The sequence below is a fragment of the Bufo bufo genome, chromosome 3 (assembly GCF_905171765.1).
Source record: "Bufo bufo chromosome 3, aBufBuf1.1, whole genome shotgun sequence".
NCBI lineage: Eukaryota > Metazoa > Chordata > Amphibia > Anura > Bufonidae > Bufo > Bufo bufo.
Window position 1 is genome coordinate 622,155,012 of NC_053391.1, and position 16,478 is coordinate 622,171,489.

The 16,478-nt window shown below is 42.0% G+C and overlaps 1 protein-coding gene across 1 annotated transcript in view; it reads left to right on the top strand.

The window, feature by feature from the left end:
• Positions 1-16,478, top strand: part of ALG5 (ALG5 dolichyl-phosphate beta-glucosyltransferase) — a 71,587-nt gene that overhangs the window by 29,551 nt on the left and 25,558 nt on the right. The window contains exons 5-7 of the mRNA XM_040426101.1: positions 5,651-5,743; positions 9,201-9,314; positions 15,634-15,693. Of these exons, the coding sequence (XP_040282035.1) occupies positions 5,651-5,743; positions 9,201-9,314; positions 15,634-15,693 (267 nt within the window). The remainder of the gene's footprint in view (positions 1-5,650; positions 5,744-9,200; positions 9,315-15,633; positions 15,694-16,478) is intronic.

Sequence of the window (16,478 nt, forward strand, 5' to 3'; positions counted from 1 at the left end):
CCTTACATTAGTTTACGACCACATGTAAGGGGGTTTATGTAAACCGCACAATCGGGGTAATAAATGAGTTTTGTTTTGCTGTTAAGTTAACCAAAATTTAGAAATTTCATCTCCATTTTCCTTTAATTCTTGTGGAACATCTAAAGGGTTAACAAATTTGTAAAATCAGTTTTGAGTAACTTGAGGGGTGTAGTTTCTATAATGGGGTCATTTATGGGGAGTTTCCACTATGTAAGCCTCACAAAGTGACTTCAGACCTGAACTGGCCCTTTAAAAAGTGGGTTTTGGAAATTTTCTTAAAAATTCAAGAATTGCTATTAAAATTCTAAGCCTTCTAACGTCCTAAAAAAATAAAATGACATTTACAAAATGATGCCAACATAAAGTAGACATATGGGGAATGTTAAGTAATAAATATTTTATGAGGTATCACTTTCTGTTTTAAAAGCAGAGAAATAGAAATTTTGAAAATTGTGAATTTTTAAAAAAATTTGGGTAAATAAGGAATTTTTTCATAGATAAAGGTGAAATATATTGACTCAAATTTATGACTGTCAATGAAGTACAATGTGTCACAAGGAAACCATCTCAGAACAGCTTGGATAAGTAAAAGCGTTCCAAAGTTATTACTACATAAAATGACACATGTCAGATTTGCAAAATTAGACGTGGTCACGGGGGCATCAATGACCCTTGGTCATAAAAGGGTTAAACAGTCCTCCTCATCATGCTGTTCACATTTTGACATCATGGGACCAAGATGACGCCTAACAATTGATCAACAGTACCTCGCTATTGTGAGGCTTCAAGCAGGATGTTCTCAGACTGAAGTGGCCACTGAGCCTAGAGCAGGGGTGGCCAACCTGTGGCTCTTGAGCCACATGCGGCTCTTCGCTTCTTCAAGTGAGGCTCTAGCTGTGAAGCCAGGAAGCAGTCAGGCCTGCTAACTCTCCGCCCCATGCTCAGATCTCTTTTCCTGATCGGGCACTGTTACTACTTTGCAGCTCCAGCTCACTCTCCACTACATCCTGATGCACACAGTGTGAGAACGTATTATGTGGAGACACGCACTATGACCTGACGTTGTGCTCATCAGGTCACAGTGGAGAACGTGTCAGACCTGCACCGAGCAGAAGCCCAGTGCCTGATCAGGAGAGGTAAGAGATTTTTATTTTTAATTTTTAATTTTTATTATAGAACTGAGCATGGGAGGTTCTTATCTGAGCATGGGGGGGGGATTCCTGATCTAGGCAATGGGTGTCTGATCTGAGCATGAGTGGGAAGATCTGAGAATGAGGGTTCATATTTGAGCATGAGGGCAGATCTGATCATGGGGGGTCTTGTTTCAGCATGGGTTGGTCAGGTCTGAGAAGGGGGAGATCTGAGCATGGGGAGGGGGGATCTGAGCACTGAGTGTCTGACACTGGGAGTCTGATTTGTGTTGTCTGATCCGAGCATTGGGGGTCTGATTTGGAGGTCTGATTAGGATTGGGGATCTGATTTAGGAGTGTGATCTGAGGTCTGATGAAAAATATTTTCATTTTTTTTTCTCTGCAAATGAAAATTAAGAAAAAAAAAATATTTTTAGCAGACCTCAGATCGGATGGAAAAAAAAATAAAAAATTATATATATATATATATTTTTTTTTTTTAAATCTTATTTTTCTTTAAAACCTAGGTGCATCTTGTAGGGAAAAAAATACGGTGACTCGTGTGTAAATGTATAGCTTGTGGCTCCTGGTAGTCATACGTGTTTTTTTTTGGGCTCTTTGTGTATGTAAGGTTGGCCACCCCTGGCCTAGAGTGTCACAGAGGGTCATCAGCAGTTTGCAACAGAGAGACTGGAAGAGTCACAGAAAGGCATAGAAGGGGATGTCCTTTGGCCACATCCCACACTGATGACTTCTTCATTGTAAACAATGCCCTGTGGAACCGGATGATGAATGCCACACAAGTCCAGGCACATTTAAGGGAGGTGAGAGGGACCGAAGTAGCACGTCAGACCATTCGAAACTGTTTACATCAGCGGAGTCTGCGTGCTATATACCTGACCACAGGCATCATCGTCTTGTATGGGCTAGGGACCATCTATGCTGGACAAGGGACCAGTGGGCCTCAGTGCTGTTCACTGCTGAAAGTCTATTCACGCTGAGCAGAAATGATGGCCACCAACGATGTTGTAGACATCAAGGAGAGCGCTATGCATCAGCCACAGACAAGCCTTTGGTGGTGGTGGTAGTACAATGTGGGCAGGGGTGTCTAGTCAATACAGAACTGCCCTACACTGAATGGTACAGTGACAAGCCTATGTTTCTTGAATAACCATTAATCCAGTCATTGTGCCTCTGCATGAACAACACAGGCCTAATTTCATCTTCACGGACGACAATGCACCGGCTCATCGAGGTTACATCATTAGGGACCCGATGGCATGGAAGGCAGCGCGCTGCCTTCCGGTGACGAGCCTGTGAGATCCAGCCCCCTGGATCTCACAGGCCGGAAGCTGTATGAGTAATACACAAAGTATTGGAATGCATTGAAAAGGATTAGACCCCCAAAAGTTCAAGTCCCAAAGTGGGACAAAAAATAGTGAAAAAAAAAGTTATAAAAAGTTTTCCCCCCAAAAAATAAAGTTTCAAGTAAAAATAAACCAAAACGTCATTTTCCCCAAATAAAGTAAAAAAAATTGGTAAAAAATATACATATTGGGTATCGCCGCGTCTGTATCGACCGGCTCTATAAACATATCACATGACCTAACCCCTCAGATGAACACCGTAAAAAATAAAAACTGTGCTAAAAAAAACATTTTTTTCGTCACCTTACATCACAAAAAGTACAACAGCAAGCGATAAAACCATCACCTCATCCCGCAAAAAATGAGCCCCTACCTGAGACAATCGCCCAAAAAATAAAAAAAAACTATGGCTCAGAATATGGAGACACTAAAACATAACTTTTTTTTGTTTTAAAAAAGCTGTTATTGTGTAAAACTAACATAAATAAAAAAAAAGTACACATTTGTTATCGCTGTGTTCGTATCGACCGGCTCTATAAAAATATCACACGACCTAACCCCTCAGATGAACACTGTAAAAAAAAATTAAATAAAAACTGTGCTAAATAAACAAACAATTTTTTGTCACCTTATATCACAAAAAGTGTAATAGCAAGCGATCAAAAAGTCACACGCACCCCAAAATAGTGCCAATAAAACCGTCATCTCATTCCGCAAAAATCATACCCTACCCAAGGTAATCGCCCAAAAACTGAAAAAATTATGGCTCTCCGACTATGGAAACACTAAAACATGATTTTTCTTTTGCTTCAAAAATGAAATCATTGTGTAAAACTTACATAAATAAAAAAAAAAGCTATACATATTATTAGGTATCGCCGCATCCGTGACAACCTGGTCTATAAAAATATCACATGATCTAACCTGTCAGATAATTGTTGTAAATAACAAAAAAATAAAAACTGTGCCAAAACAGCTATTTCTTGTTATCATGCCTCACAAAAAGTGTAATATAGAGCAACCAAAAATCATATGTACCCTAAACTAGTACCAACAATACTGCCACCCTATCCCGTAGTTTCTAAAATGGGGCCACTTTTTTTTGGCAGTTTCTACTCTAGGGGTGCATCAGGGGGGCTTCAAATGGCACATGGTGTCAAAAACACCAGTCCAGCAAAATCTGCCTTCCAAAAACCGTATGGCATTTCTTTCCTTCTGCGCTTTGCCATGTGCCCGTACAGCTGTTTACGACCACATATGGGGTGTTTCTGTAAACTACAGAATCAGGGCCATAAATATTGAGTTTGGTTTGGCTGTTAACCCTTGCTTTGTAACTGGAAAAAAATTATTAAAATGGAAAATCTGCCAAAAAAGTGAAATTTTGAAATTGTATCTCTATTTTCCATTAATTCTTGTGGAACACCTAAAGGGTTAACAAAGTTTGTAAAATCAGTTTTGAATACCTTGCGGGGTGTAGTTTAAAGAATGGGGTCATTTTTGGGTGGTTTCTATTATGTAAGCCTCGCAAAGTGACTTCAGACCTGAACTGATCCCTAAAAATTGGGTTTTTGAAAAATTTCAAGATTTGCTTCTAATCTTCTAAGCCTTGTAACATCCCCCAAAAATAAAATATAATTTCCAAAATGATCCAAACATGAAGTAGACATATTGGTAATGTAAAGTAATAACCATTTTTGTAGGTATTACTATGTATTATAGAAGTAGAGAAATTGAAACTTGGAAATTTGCAATATTTTAAAAAAAATTGGTAAATTAGATTTTTTTTTTTTTTATAAATAAAATTGATTTTTTTTTTCTTTGTTTTTAAAGTAAAAAATGATCTCAGAATGGCCTGGATAAGTCAAAGCGTTTTAAAGTTATTAGCACTTAAAGTGACACTGGTCAGATTTGCAAAAAATGGCCAAGTCCAGAAGGTGAAATGGGGCTGAGTCCTTAAGGGGTTAAATGTCCTACTTTTATGATATAAAATCACTGTAGTGAGAACGTTTTCCATAAATTTCACCCAAAAGCCAAATATCCCTAACTGTTTGAGTAGTGTATATATTTTTTGAGTTTTTGGTAATTTTTGTAAAATTTTAAAACTTAAAAAAAAATAAAAAATCCTAAAATTGGGCACTAAGCTTTTTAATATATAAAGACTTCCTGTTTAGAGATATGCTTTACAGCAGCCATGGGTCATAGACACAATGGACAGGAGCTGACCTTATTGACATCTATGGAAGAGTTTCCTAGGTATTGTGATTTGTGGATCCTGTGTTATCTATGCATAGGTAATATCTGTCATTGTGAGCCTGCCTGTAATGATGGTGAGATGACTGCTGAAAACTGACCTCTACAGAACAGGAAGTGTCACAGTATTAGGGTCCATTCACACGTCCGTAGAATGGGTCCGGATCCGTTGCGGAACAAATCCGGACCCATTTATTCTCTATGGGGCAGGAATGGATGCGGATAGCACAGTGTGCTGTCCACATCTGCAATTCCGGAGTGCGGCCCCGATCTACCGGTCCACGGCTCCTTAAAAAAAATTAAAACATGTTCTATTCTTGTCTGCAATTGCGGATAAGAATAGGCAGTTCTATGGGGGTGCCGGCCGGGTGAATTGCGGATCCGCAATACACCACGAACATGTGAATGGACCCTTTAGACTTGGTGGCCTGTCAAAAATTTTTAGGATTTGTTTAAATATAGATTAATTTTTTTTTTAAATAAAAGATAAAAATAAAAAAGTGTTTTGAACAACGTCATTTTCTGATGACACATTCCCTTTAAGGGGGCTACAGTGTGCAGCGTCCGCTTCTAATGGCTTTGTGGCTGGCGCTCTGTCGGTGTACTGGAAATGTATTTAGTTGTTTCTCTACGTAACAAACTGCTCTTGTAACGGGTGTAATTCATTCTGCGACCCATCGAGGAGCTCCCAGCTACAGACCCACGAGCTGTCTCCTCACATTGTTAATAGGCCTGATTTCAGGATTGGTAAAGTATAAAATTGTACAGAATAACTGTGCCCCTTTTTTTGTTTTGTAGCAGCTTTGTCTTTATTTTTTTCCGACACTTTCTGAAATCTGTCACATTCCCCAACATATCTTGTGTTTTTCCTTTTCTGTGTAGGTCGCCTTGAACTATTCCAAGAAATATGGAAGCGATAAAGTTCGGGTGCTGACACTGGTGAAAAATCGAGGCAAAGGTGGAGCTGTCCGGATGGTGCGCAAATGTCTATTTTCTGTATTTTACCCAAGCTTTAAAATCAAGCCCCTCTTTTTTTTTTTTTTTTTTCTGTCACTCTCAGTTCTACAGTACTTTGTAACACCTTGGCATCTTCCTACCATCTGTTTCAACCTTAAAGGGGTTGTCTCACTTCCACAAATAGCATTTATTACGTAGAGGAAGTTAATACAAGCCACTTAATAATGTATTAGTAACCATGTTGCTTCCTTTTGCTGGCTGGATTCATTTTTCCATCACATTATACACTGCCCGTCTCCAGGGTTATGACCATCCTGCAATCCATCAGTGGTGGCCATTCTTGCACACAATAAAAAGTGCCGGCCTCTCTGGTGGCCGGGACAGTGTTAGCGCACATGGGCTAGTGCTTTTTTTCTATAGTCTACAAGCACTGCCACCACTGATGGATTGCAGGGTGGCCGTAACCATGGAAACGAGCAGTGTATAATGTGATGGAAAAATGAATCCAGCCAGCAAAGGTGGCAATCTGGACAATCACAATACGTTAGGAAGTGTCTTGTATTCACTTCCTCTACATAATAAATGCTATTTGCTGAAGTGAGACAACCCCTTTAAATTGGACCATTGTCATTTGAGTGTTATACCAGACTCGCACACAATCGCTAGGATATGCCACCAATGTCAGATAGTTGCGGATCTCACCTCTGGGATCTGCTCCCATCTCCAGTACAAGCCCCAGAGAGTGAACGAGAGCACACTGGGCACGTTCGCCTGCTCTCCATTCACTTTTATGGGAGTTCCGAACAGGGCACTAGAGTTTGAGTCGAGGAGTCGGAAGCAATTTTGGGTACCTAGAGTCTGAGTCGGCAAAAATGAACCGACTCCGACTCCTACTAAATTTAAATTAGAATAGAATAAAAAAAAATAAAAAAAAAGCAAGTTTAAATGTCCCAATTCACAAAAAGTGCGATCATCAAGCTCCTGAGGCAACAGCGCTCACATTACGTCACTGGGCTCGGCGCATGCCCAGTGAGACTTTTGAGGCTGTTGCCCTCAGGAGCTTTATGATCGCGCAGGCGGTACTGCGCCTGTGCAAGATTTCTGCCAGCCGACAGGAAGAAGAAAGGGGCGTTTCTTGAAGGTAGAAGATGACGTGGCGAGGGGGTGGAACCGTTTGCCGGGCTGTGGGAGGTTATTTCAGGATCAGGAGGCGTTCTTGGGCTTCAAATTAAGGCGGGCTGGGCACTGCAGGGGGGCGTTACTAGGGGGCTCCAGAGAGGGGGAAAAAAACGCCCCTCTGGGCACCTTGGAGCTTCATTAGCATATCATAAAAAGATCTTTTTTTTTTTTTTTTTTTTTTATCAAAATGACAAAACGAAATAAAGTAAGACGACCACTGCAGGAAATAAGGTACTTTATTGGACATGGCAATGTTGAAAGCTTAAAATGCTAAAAGCAGGTGAGAGATTCCCTTTAATTACTTCTCTACTGTAAGAATAAAGGCCAATGCATGCAGTGCGTCACGTTACCGCAAAACGAAAACGTGTCCGTGAAGAAGCATGCTTTTCATATGCTTCACTATATGGCACGCAACGCACAGTTCAGGAGCGGCAATACCTATACTTTCCATTGCGTTATGTTCCGCTGTTACAGGGAGCACAACGCCCATGGTTAACCAAGCCTCTCACTGATAACTGATTAAGTAAATATGTTTTGTGCAGGACTAGACACTTGTATAAGTGACGGGAATGGGTGGTCAATAGTTCAAGACTGAAGCTGTAAACCATTTGAAAAACTGCTGTCATTCAGCGAAGGCTATAAAAACCTTGTAAACTCAGATTGTTAGCTTAGACTTTAAACATGACTATGGGATTCTACTAGGGAAATCATGTTTTACAATAAATGCCCCTTCCTGGATCCTCCCACTGCCCGATCTTCAGCAGAAGATCAGCACACAAAGGAGAAGGCAGCGGCTTCTGCCCAACTACCTCTCTCTGCTATAAGAGCTCAGAAGAACTTGGTGGAACAGCTGTATGTTGCCTTTCTTTCCTTCAAGGAATGTATAAAATACATTTGCATATTAAATACAGAGTCGGGGAGTCGGAGTACCAAAAACTGAGGAGTCTGAGTTGGAGTCGGAGCATTTATCTACCGACTCCACAGCCCTGGTTCCAAAAACAGCTGAGGGAGCGCTCTCTGCTATTTTCGGGAAGTCCCATAGAAGTGAATGGGGAGCGTACCGCGCATTCGTGGTCACTACTCCATTCTCTCCTAGTCGACTGCCATAAATCGAGTGTGGCTGCCCTTGCGCAGTGGGCTCTCTTTTACTTTCAGGTGCCCGTTCTTGAGCTAGGAGTAGATTCCAGAGGTGGGACCCATACCTATCTGGCATATCCTAGCGAGCCTGTGATTGATTGTTCAATGATATGATGCACTGAAATACTTCTATATTGCAGTGTGTATTCATTTTACCATTGTCCTATTACACCTTGTCATTGGCAGGGTGTAATAGGAATGGCAGTCCTGGGAGTTTTCCCATCTGATCACAAGGAGACTGATCGTGAAACAGAAGGATCCCTATACTTTGCCCAACCACTTTAGCATCATGGCTGCTATTGACTGGGCAAGTGAGGGGTTAGACAACCCCTGCGTGCTTCTACTATACATATACAGCAGTTGTTCCCAATAGTGAAGTATAAGTATGTAGAAAAAACGTAAAGCTTGTCATTTGTAACCCTTACCGTCACTCCTACCGAATGGTCTTTATCTGAGGCCTTGTTTTAATTTGGAGGAAAACTGATTACTTAGAATTGTGTCCTTGCAATATAGCACGGTCCCAAAATAAGCCTGGAGCTCGCCTATAACGTAAGTTCTAAACTAAGAGTTCTTCTAAAACTGTCCATACTCATAGAAATGTCAGCTGAACCCCCTAATCTCTGCAGGATCGGTCAGTGATCTCATCTGTATGGGGGTCTCTCTCAACTCTGCCATGTTAGGCAAGAGGTATCAGGCATATTGGAATTCAGCAAACCCAATCCTTTATTCCCACTGTAATAAATGTGCATAGCTGGGGTCATCACCAATCAAAGAATGGGGGTCCCAGACTCTCCTGTGTGAATGGAGTGGTGACATGCATTTGGGACCACCGATCCATTTACTTCTGTAGGAATGACCTCAGATAGCGGAGCGCTGCACTTGTCAGGCCCACAGTAGTGCATGCATGCACACCACTGCTCCATTACAGGATACCCGGGGATCCCTGTTGTGATTGGGAAGGGGGGAGGGGGGCGGTACAAGTGGTCAGACCCCAGCGATCATCCATGAGCACCTAACCTATGGATAGGCGATAAGTGATGTTGATGGGAAAACCCCCTTAAGGCTGAACTATCCACACGTGATGTCCATGGGAGCCGAGCTCTGTAATGAGATTGCATTTATATATTCATGTTCCCTTTTCCTTCTGTTATGTCATCAGGGTGTTCTTGTATCGAGGGGAAGGACTATATTAATGGCTGATGCAGATGGAGCTACGAAGTTTGCAGATCTAGAACATGTGGAAGCTGGACTGGACAGCCTGAAACCCTGGCCTGTAAGTCATCCCTTTTCTGCACAATTCACGTTTAGGAAGCGGCCTGTGCCAGGGTCTTGACTTTCACATGTGGCACACCGGGTTATTGGGATCTCCATTTGACTGCATTTATAGAAAATGTATGTTAGGCCTCATGCACACAACAGTGTTTTTTCACTGTCAGCGATTTGGCTTCAGTGGTCCGTGTCCGATTTTGCTTCAGTTGTGTTTCCTTGTGTCTTCCTTTTTTTTTTGCCTGACAGAGGAAAAAAAAAGGAAGGTTAATGAAAAGTGTCATTTTATTGCACCAAGGTCTTTTAGGGAAAAAAACGGACACGGATGACATACCAGTTGTGCATCCGTTTTTTTTAACTGACCCATTGATTGAATGGGTCCGTCCTCCGTTTTCCACTGACAAGAATAGGACAGGTTATATTTTTTTGACTGACTGGAATCACGGATCACTGACGTGAAGAAAAAACGGAGGACTATCAGTTTTTTTTTCACAGCTCCATAGAAATGAATGGGACCTCCGCTAAACTGTGAAAAATGACGGAACGGACGCGGATGCACACAACGGTCGTGTGCATGAGGCCTTACAGAGATGAAGCATTTTGGGTGCACAGTTACATAAGCCACATACGCAGAAGATGGTGAACTATTTAAAAGAAAACAAATTATATAATTTGAGTAAATTTTTAGACAGTAGTTCCAGTCCAGTTCAGCATTATTTTTTTTTTTTCTCCCAGACCTGCTAACCTTGATGTTTCCATATGGTCTACTAATATAGAGCTGCTTATTCTGCTACCACTGAACTCCAGAACTGAACGGATTATCCCAAGAAGAAGTATTTATTATGTCGGTTAACCTCTCCATTCACTTGTATGGGAGTGACCGAGCACTGTCTAGATCAGACCCATAGAGGTGAATGGCTTGGAGGACCAGCACCTACAGTTCTCCATTAACACAGGGCACTTCCATTCTCGGCATCCCAGCGGTCAGACCCACAGTGATCCATGATTTAACACTTGTTCTGTGGATAGGTGATAAATACTTTTTGTGGGCTAACTCCTTTTAAAGAGGACCTTTCATGGGTCCGAACATTGTAAGATAACTATCTGGACATGTAGAGCAGCGCCCAGGGATCTCACTGCACTTACTATTATCCCTGGGCGCCGCTCCGTTTGCCCGATGTTGCCCTGTTAACTTCTCCCGCGCTGTATGGTAATTACTACTCTCGGTTCACCAGGGAGGAGTCTGCCCTGTTTCTCCCTGGGCGTTCCTTCTCCCTGGCTGTGGCGCTGTCCAATCGCAGCGCAGAGCATCACAGCCTGGGAGAAGGAACGCCCAGGGAGAAACAGGGCAGACTCCTCCCTGGTGAACCGAGAGTAGTAATTAACTTGTCCCGCGCTGTATGGTAACAGGGCAACATCGGGCGAACGGAGCGGCGCCCAGGGATAATAGTAAGTGAGATCCTTGGGCGCCTCTCTACATATCCAGATAGTTATCTTACATTGTTCGGACCCATGAAAGGTCCTCTTTAAGGCTGGTTTTAAACAGTTTATTTTTATTTTTTAAAATTTTGTGGCGTTTTTCTGCACTTCTGTGCACGCAAATTGTGGGTTTTTTTTGGGGGGGTTTTTAACGCATTATGCTGGAGCTCTTGGTGTTCTTTCAGGCATTTTGACAACACACATATTCTATAGGAGAAAACGCCATGAAGAAATCATTAGTGGTAACACACTGGCCCAACAATCCGTCTAAAAAGTGGAGCACATTGGTGCATCTACAGTTTCTATGCTTTTTTTCCCGACATGCTTGTGAAGGGAACAAGATGTGTAATTTTGTTAAAAAATTTTGCCAAACCTCTGGCATAAAAATCTGTCGCAGTGAGCCAACCAATAGTTGGTACAGAGTGTCACGATCTATTGTTTAACCTTTTAAGGACATAGGGCGTACAGGTACGCCCTTGTGCCCTGGTACTTAAGGACACAGGGCGTACATGTACGCCCTGTGTATTTTCGATCACTGCCGTGCGGCTGGCAGTGATCGGAACCCGGTGCCTGCTCAAATCATTGAGCAGGCACCTAGGCTAAATGCGCGGGGGGGTCCCGTGACCCCCCCATGTCGGCGATCGCGGCAAACCGCAGGTCAATTCAGACCTGCGGTTTGCTGCGATTTCTGAAGTTTCTGGTCCCCGCAGTCCCTGACCGCGGGGATCAGAAACTTTATATGCCAAAAAAAAAGTTTTATTCACCCCCCCCTGCACCCCCGAATGATTTTTATGGTGGCGGGAGGTGCAGGGGGAGGGTTGCGGGCGGTGCGGGAGGCGGGCGGTGCGGCAGGCGGGATCGCGATCCCCCGCCCGCCTCCCCTTGTATAATCGTTGGTGTCTAGTGGGGATACCAGGGTGCCAGCACATTGCTGGCACCCTGGTATAAACGGCTGACATCTGCGATGCGATGTCAGCCGTTTAACCCTTTCCATACAGCGGTCCGTACGGACCGCTGTATGGAAAAGGTTAACAGCGCAGGGAGCTCCCTCCCTCTCCCATCGGGGGGCTGCTGTGCCTTTGCAGCCCCCCGATGGGGAGGGAGAGAGCCCCCCGAGAGATCCCCTCCTTACCCTTCCCCGTCTGCGAAGTTCTGAGCAGACGGGGAAGGTTCCCATGGCAACAGGACGCCTCTCAGGCGTCCTGCTGTCCATGGTGCTGAACAGATCTGTGCTGAAAGGCATAGATCTGTTCAGTGTAAGTAAAATACAGTACAGAACAATATATATTGTACTGTACTGTATTATACAGACATCAGACCCACTGGATCTTCAAGAACCAAGTGGGTCTGGGTAAAAAAAAAGTGAATAAAAGTGAAAAAAAAGTAAAAATCAAAAAACACATTTATCACTGATAAAAAATGAAAAAAATAAAATTCCCTACACATGTTTGGTATCGCCGCGTCCGTAACGACCTGATCTATAAAACGGTCATGTTACTTTACCCGAACGGTGAACACCATAAAAATAAAAAATAAAAAACTATGATGAAATTGAAATTTTGCCCACCTTACTTCCCAAAAAAGGTAATAAAAGTGATCAAAAAAGTCGCATGTACGCCAAAATTGTAACAATCAAACCGTCATCTCATCCCGCAAAAATCATACCCTACCCAAGATAATCGCCCAAAAACTGAAAAAACTATGGCTCTTAGACTATGGAAACACTAAAACATGATTTTTTTTGTTTCAAAAATGAAATCATTGTGTAAAACTTACATAAATAAAAAAAAAGTATACATATTAGGTATCGCCGCGTCCGTATCGCCCGGCTCTATAAAAATATCACATGATCTAACCCCTCAGATGACCACCGTAAAAAAATAAAAATAAAAACGGTGTAAAGAAAGCCATTTTTTGTCATCTTGTGTCACAAAAAGTGTAATAGCAAGCAATCAAAAAGTCATATGCACCCCAAAATAGATGCCAATCAAACCGTCATCTCATCCCGCAAAAAATGAGACCCTACTTAAGATAATCGCCCAAAAACTGAAAAAACTATGGCTCTTAGACTATGGAGACACTAAAACATTTTTTTGGTTTTAAAAATGAAATCATTGTGTAAAACTTACATAAATAAAAAAAATTGTATACATATTAGGTATCTCCGCGTCCGTGACAACCTGCTCTATAAAATTACCACATGATCTAACCTGTCAGATGAATGTTGTAAATAACAAAAAAAAAACGGTGCCAAAAAAGCTATTTCTTGTTACCTTGCCGCACAAAAAGTGTAATATAGAGCAACCAAAAATCATATGTACCCTAAACTAGTACCAACAAAACTGCCACCCTATCCCGTAGTTTCTAAAATGGGGTCACTTTTTTGGAGTTTCTACTCTAGGGGTGCATCAGGGGGGCTTCAAATGGGACATGGTGTCAAAAAAAACAGTCCAGCAAAATATGCCTTCCAAAAACCATATGGTGTTCCTTTCCTTCTGCGCCCTGCCGTGTGCCCGTACAGCTGTTTACGACCACATATGGGGTGTTTCTGTAAACTACAGAATTAGGGCCATAAATAATGAGTTTTGTTTGGCTGTTAACCCTTGCTTTGTAACTGGAAAAAAAATATTAAAATGGAAAATCTGCCAAAAAAGTTAAATTTTGAAATTGTATCTCTATTTTCCATTAAATCTTGTGCAACACCTAAAGGGTTAACAAAGTTTGTAAAATCAGTTTTGAATACCTTGAGGGGTGTAGTTTCTTAGATGGGGTCACTTTTATGGAGTTTATAATCTAGGGGTGCATCAGGGGGGCTTCAAATGGGACATGGTGCCAAAAAAACAGTCCAGCAAAATCAGCCCTCCAAAAACCAAACGGCGCACCTTTCACTCTACGCCCCGCTGTGTGCCCGTACAGTAGTTTACGGCCACATATGGGGTGTTTCTGTAAACAGCAGAGTCAGGGCAATAAAGATACAGTCTTGTTTGGCTGTTAACCCTTGCTTTGTTAGTGGAAAAAATGGGTTAAAATGGAAAATTAGGCAAAAAAATGAAATTCTCAAATTTCATCGCCATTTGCCAATAACTCTTGTGCAACACCTAAAGGGTTAACAACGTATGTAAAATCAGTTTTGAATACCTTGAGGGGTGTAGTTTCTTAGATGGGGTCACTTTTAGGGAGTTTCTCCTCTAGGGGTGCATCAGGGGGCTTCAAATGGGACATGGTGTAAATAAACCAGTCCATAAAAATCAGCCTTCCAAAAACCAAACGGCGCACCTTTCACTCTACGCCCCGCTGTGTGGCCGTACAGTAGTTTACGGCCACATATTGGGTGTTTCTGTAAACGGCAGAGTCAGGGCAATAAAGATACAGTCTTGTTTGGCTGTTAACCCTTGGTTTGTTAGTGGAAAAAATGGGTTAAAATGAAAAATTAGACAAAAAAATGAAATTCTCAAATTTCCTCCCTATTTGCCAATAACTCTTGTGCAACACCTAAAGGGTTAACAACGTATGCAAAATCAGTTTTGAATACCTTGAGGGGTGTAGTTTCTTACATGGGGTCATTTTTGGGTGGTTTCTATAATGTAAGCCTCGCAAAGTGACTTGAGACCTGAACTGGTCCCTAGAAATTGAGTTTTTGTAAATTTCGGAAAAATTTCAAGATTTGCTTCTAAACTTCTAAGCCTTATAACATCCCCAAAAAATAAAATATCATTCCCAAAACAATTCAAACATGAAGTAGACATATGGGGAATGTAAAGTCATCACAATTTTTGGGGGTATTACTATGTATTACAGAAGTAGAGAAACTGAAACTTTGAAATTTGCAAATTTTTTTCAAATTTTTGTTAAATTAGGTATTTTTTGGTGCAAAAAAAATTTTTTTTTTGACTCCATTTTACCAGTGTCATGAAGTACAATATGTGACGAAAAAACAATCTCAGAACGGCCTGGATAAGTCAAACCGTTTTAAAGTTATCAGCACTTAAAGGGACTCTGGTCAGATTTTCAAAAAATGGCCTGGTCCTAAGGTGTAAAAAGGCTGTGTCCTTAAGGGGTTAATATCGTGCCCCTAGTGTATTGGGGCACAATATTAAACAATAGATCGTGACTCTCCTCCCCTCTATCGCCTTCCTAGAGATTGTACCAACCAACAGGTCAATCTCCTAATCTCTCTTAAAAAATATATAATACTAAAAGCTAAGAATCTAGAGCAAGCCCGCACCACTGAGAGTTTTAAAATATGTCTTTAGTATAGCAATAGGATTAAATAAGATTAAAAGGTTAATGTATATTAAAATAACAGAATAAAAGTGAAGTTTTAAAAGAAAAAACAGTACTTGATCCAAGAACGTAAATAGGTCCATAGTGACCACCAGTTAGTAATTGTAATGTTATACACAATGACCCACGTTTTGCTAGTGTGAGTGCACCTAGATTTTGGTGTAAAATGGACCAAAATGTGGTGCAGTTTGGCACATCTAGGTTCAGAGAAATTTTGCGCCCCTAGTCCAATGAGGGGGCGTGGCTTACTGGAAAGGGGGTTGGCTTCAAAGGAAAGGGGTGTGATCTAATATTCAACCTCTTGTGCCAAAATTGCACCACAACTGTGGCGTAAAATTCGTATTTCTAATAAAGCCGACCATTAGTTTGGGGTAAAGTCAGATGAAAGTGTCTGTCCCTCCATCACACTGATCATCGAGCCTGAGCCCCTGTGATAAATCGGAAGGTCTAGACCGCCAGTCTAAGCCTCCGCCATCCACAGGCTTAGTAAACTGCTCCATAGCTTTGTCTCTGAAATGTATAAAATCTGCTCCGTTTGTGTAACGTTGTTTCCGTTCCATCAGGATAACCTGGCAATATCCTGTGGATCCCGAGCTCACCTGGAGAAGGAGTCCATAGCAAAGGTAAATATTAGTTTTCTGGTCATCGATTAATCATGTCTAAGTTAAAGGGCTTGTCCACTAGTTGTGTTCTGACACAGGCAGCTCTAAATACCCCTCTTACCACTGCACTGTATTTCAAGACCCCCTGAATCGTTTGTATGTAACCTGTGGGGCGCGGCGGTGTCCCTGTCCATAGGACTCTAGATTCAGACCACCTCCCAGGTTAGGGGTCTATGCTATGTACAGGGACACTGCCGCTGCCCACTGTTTATGCAGCCAATCCAGGGGCATTATGGGGCCTTGAAATTCAGCACAGGGGTAGGCAGTGGGGTACTTATAGTTACCTGGGAAAGAACACAACAGTTTAGTGAAGTTTAGATATTTGACTAGGACGTGGTGACCCCCTTTAATATCTCTACCTCTCCCAGGCATTTGTAGCAATCCTTGTTTGCTGGCATCTAAAGCTAGGGACAAAAGGGATGTTCTTACTGATGACCTCTCCTCTGGGGAACATTCGCCTGGTGTAAAGGGCCGTTTCATTGCCATACCTGTACAATTGTGATCTTCTGTTATAACCCTGCTCATTACTAGTTCTCCAGCCGCAGTACTTCAACATCTGCATGAAAATGCTCCGCTGCACGCAGCAGGTGTTTATACTTTAGTGTACATTGTTTTTGAATTAGAAGATCTCTGCTTGCTGTCATTGAATGTAAATATTATGACTTGCCTTTCGACAGTGAAAACCAACCCAGAGAGAGGCAGTGTGTCGCCAAAACTTGTATCTGCCAGTTAAAACCAGATAGTGA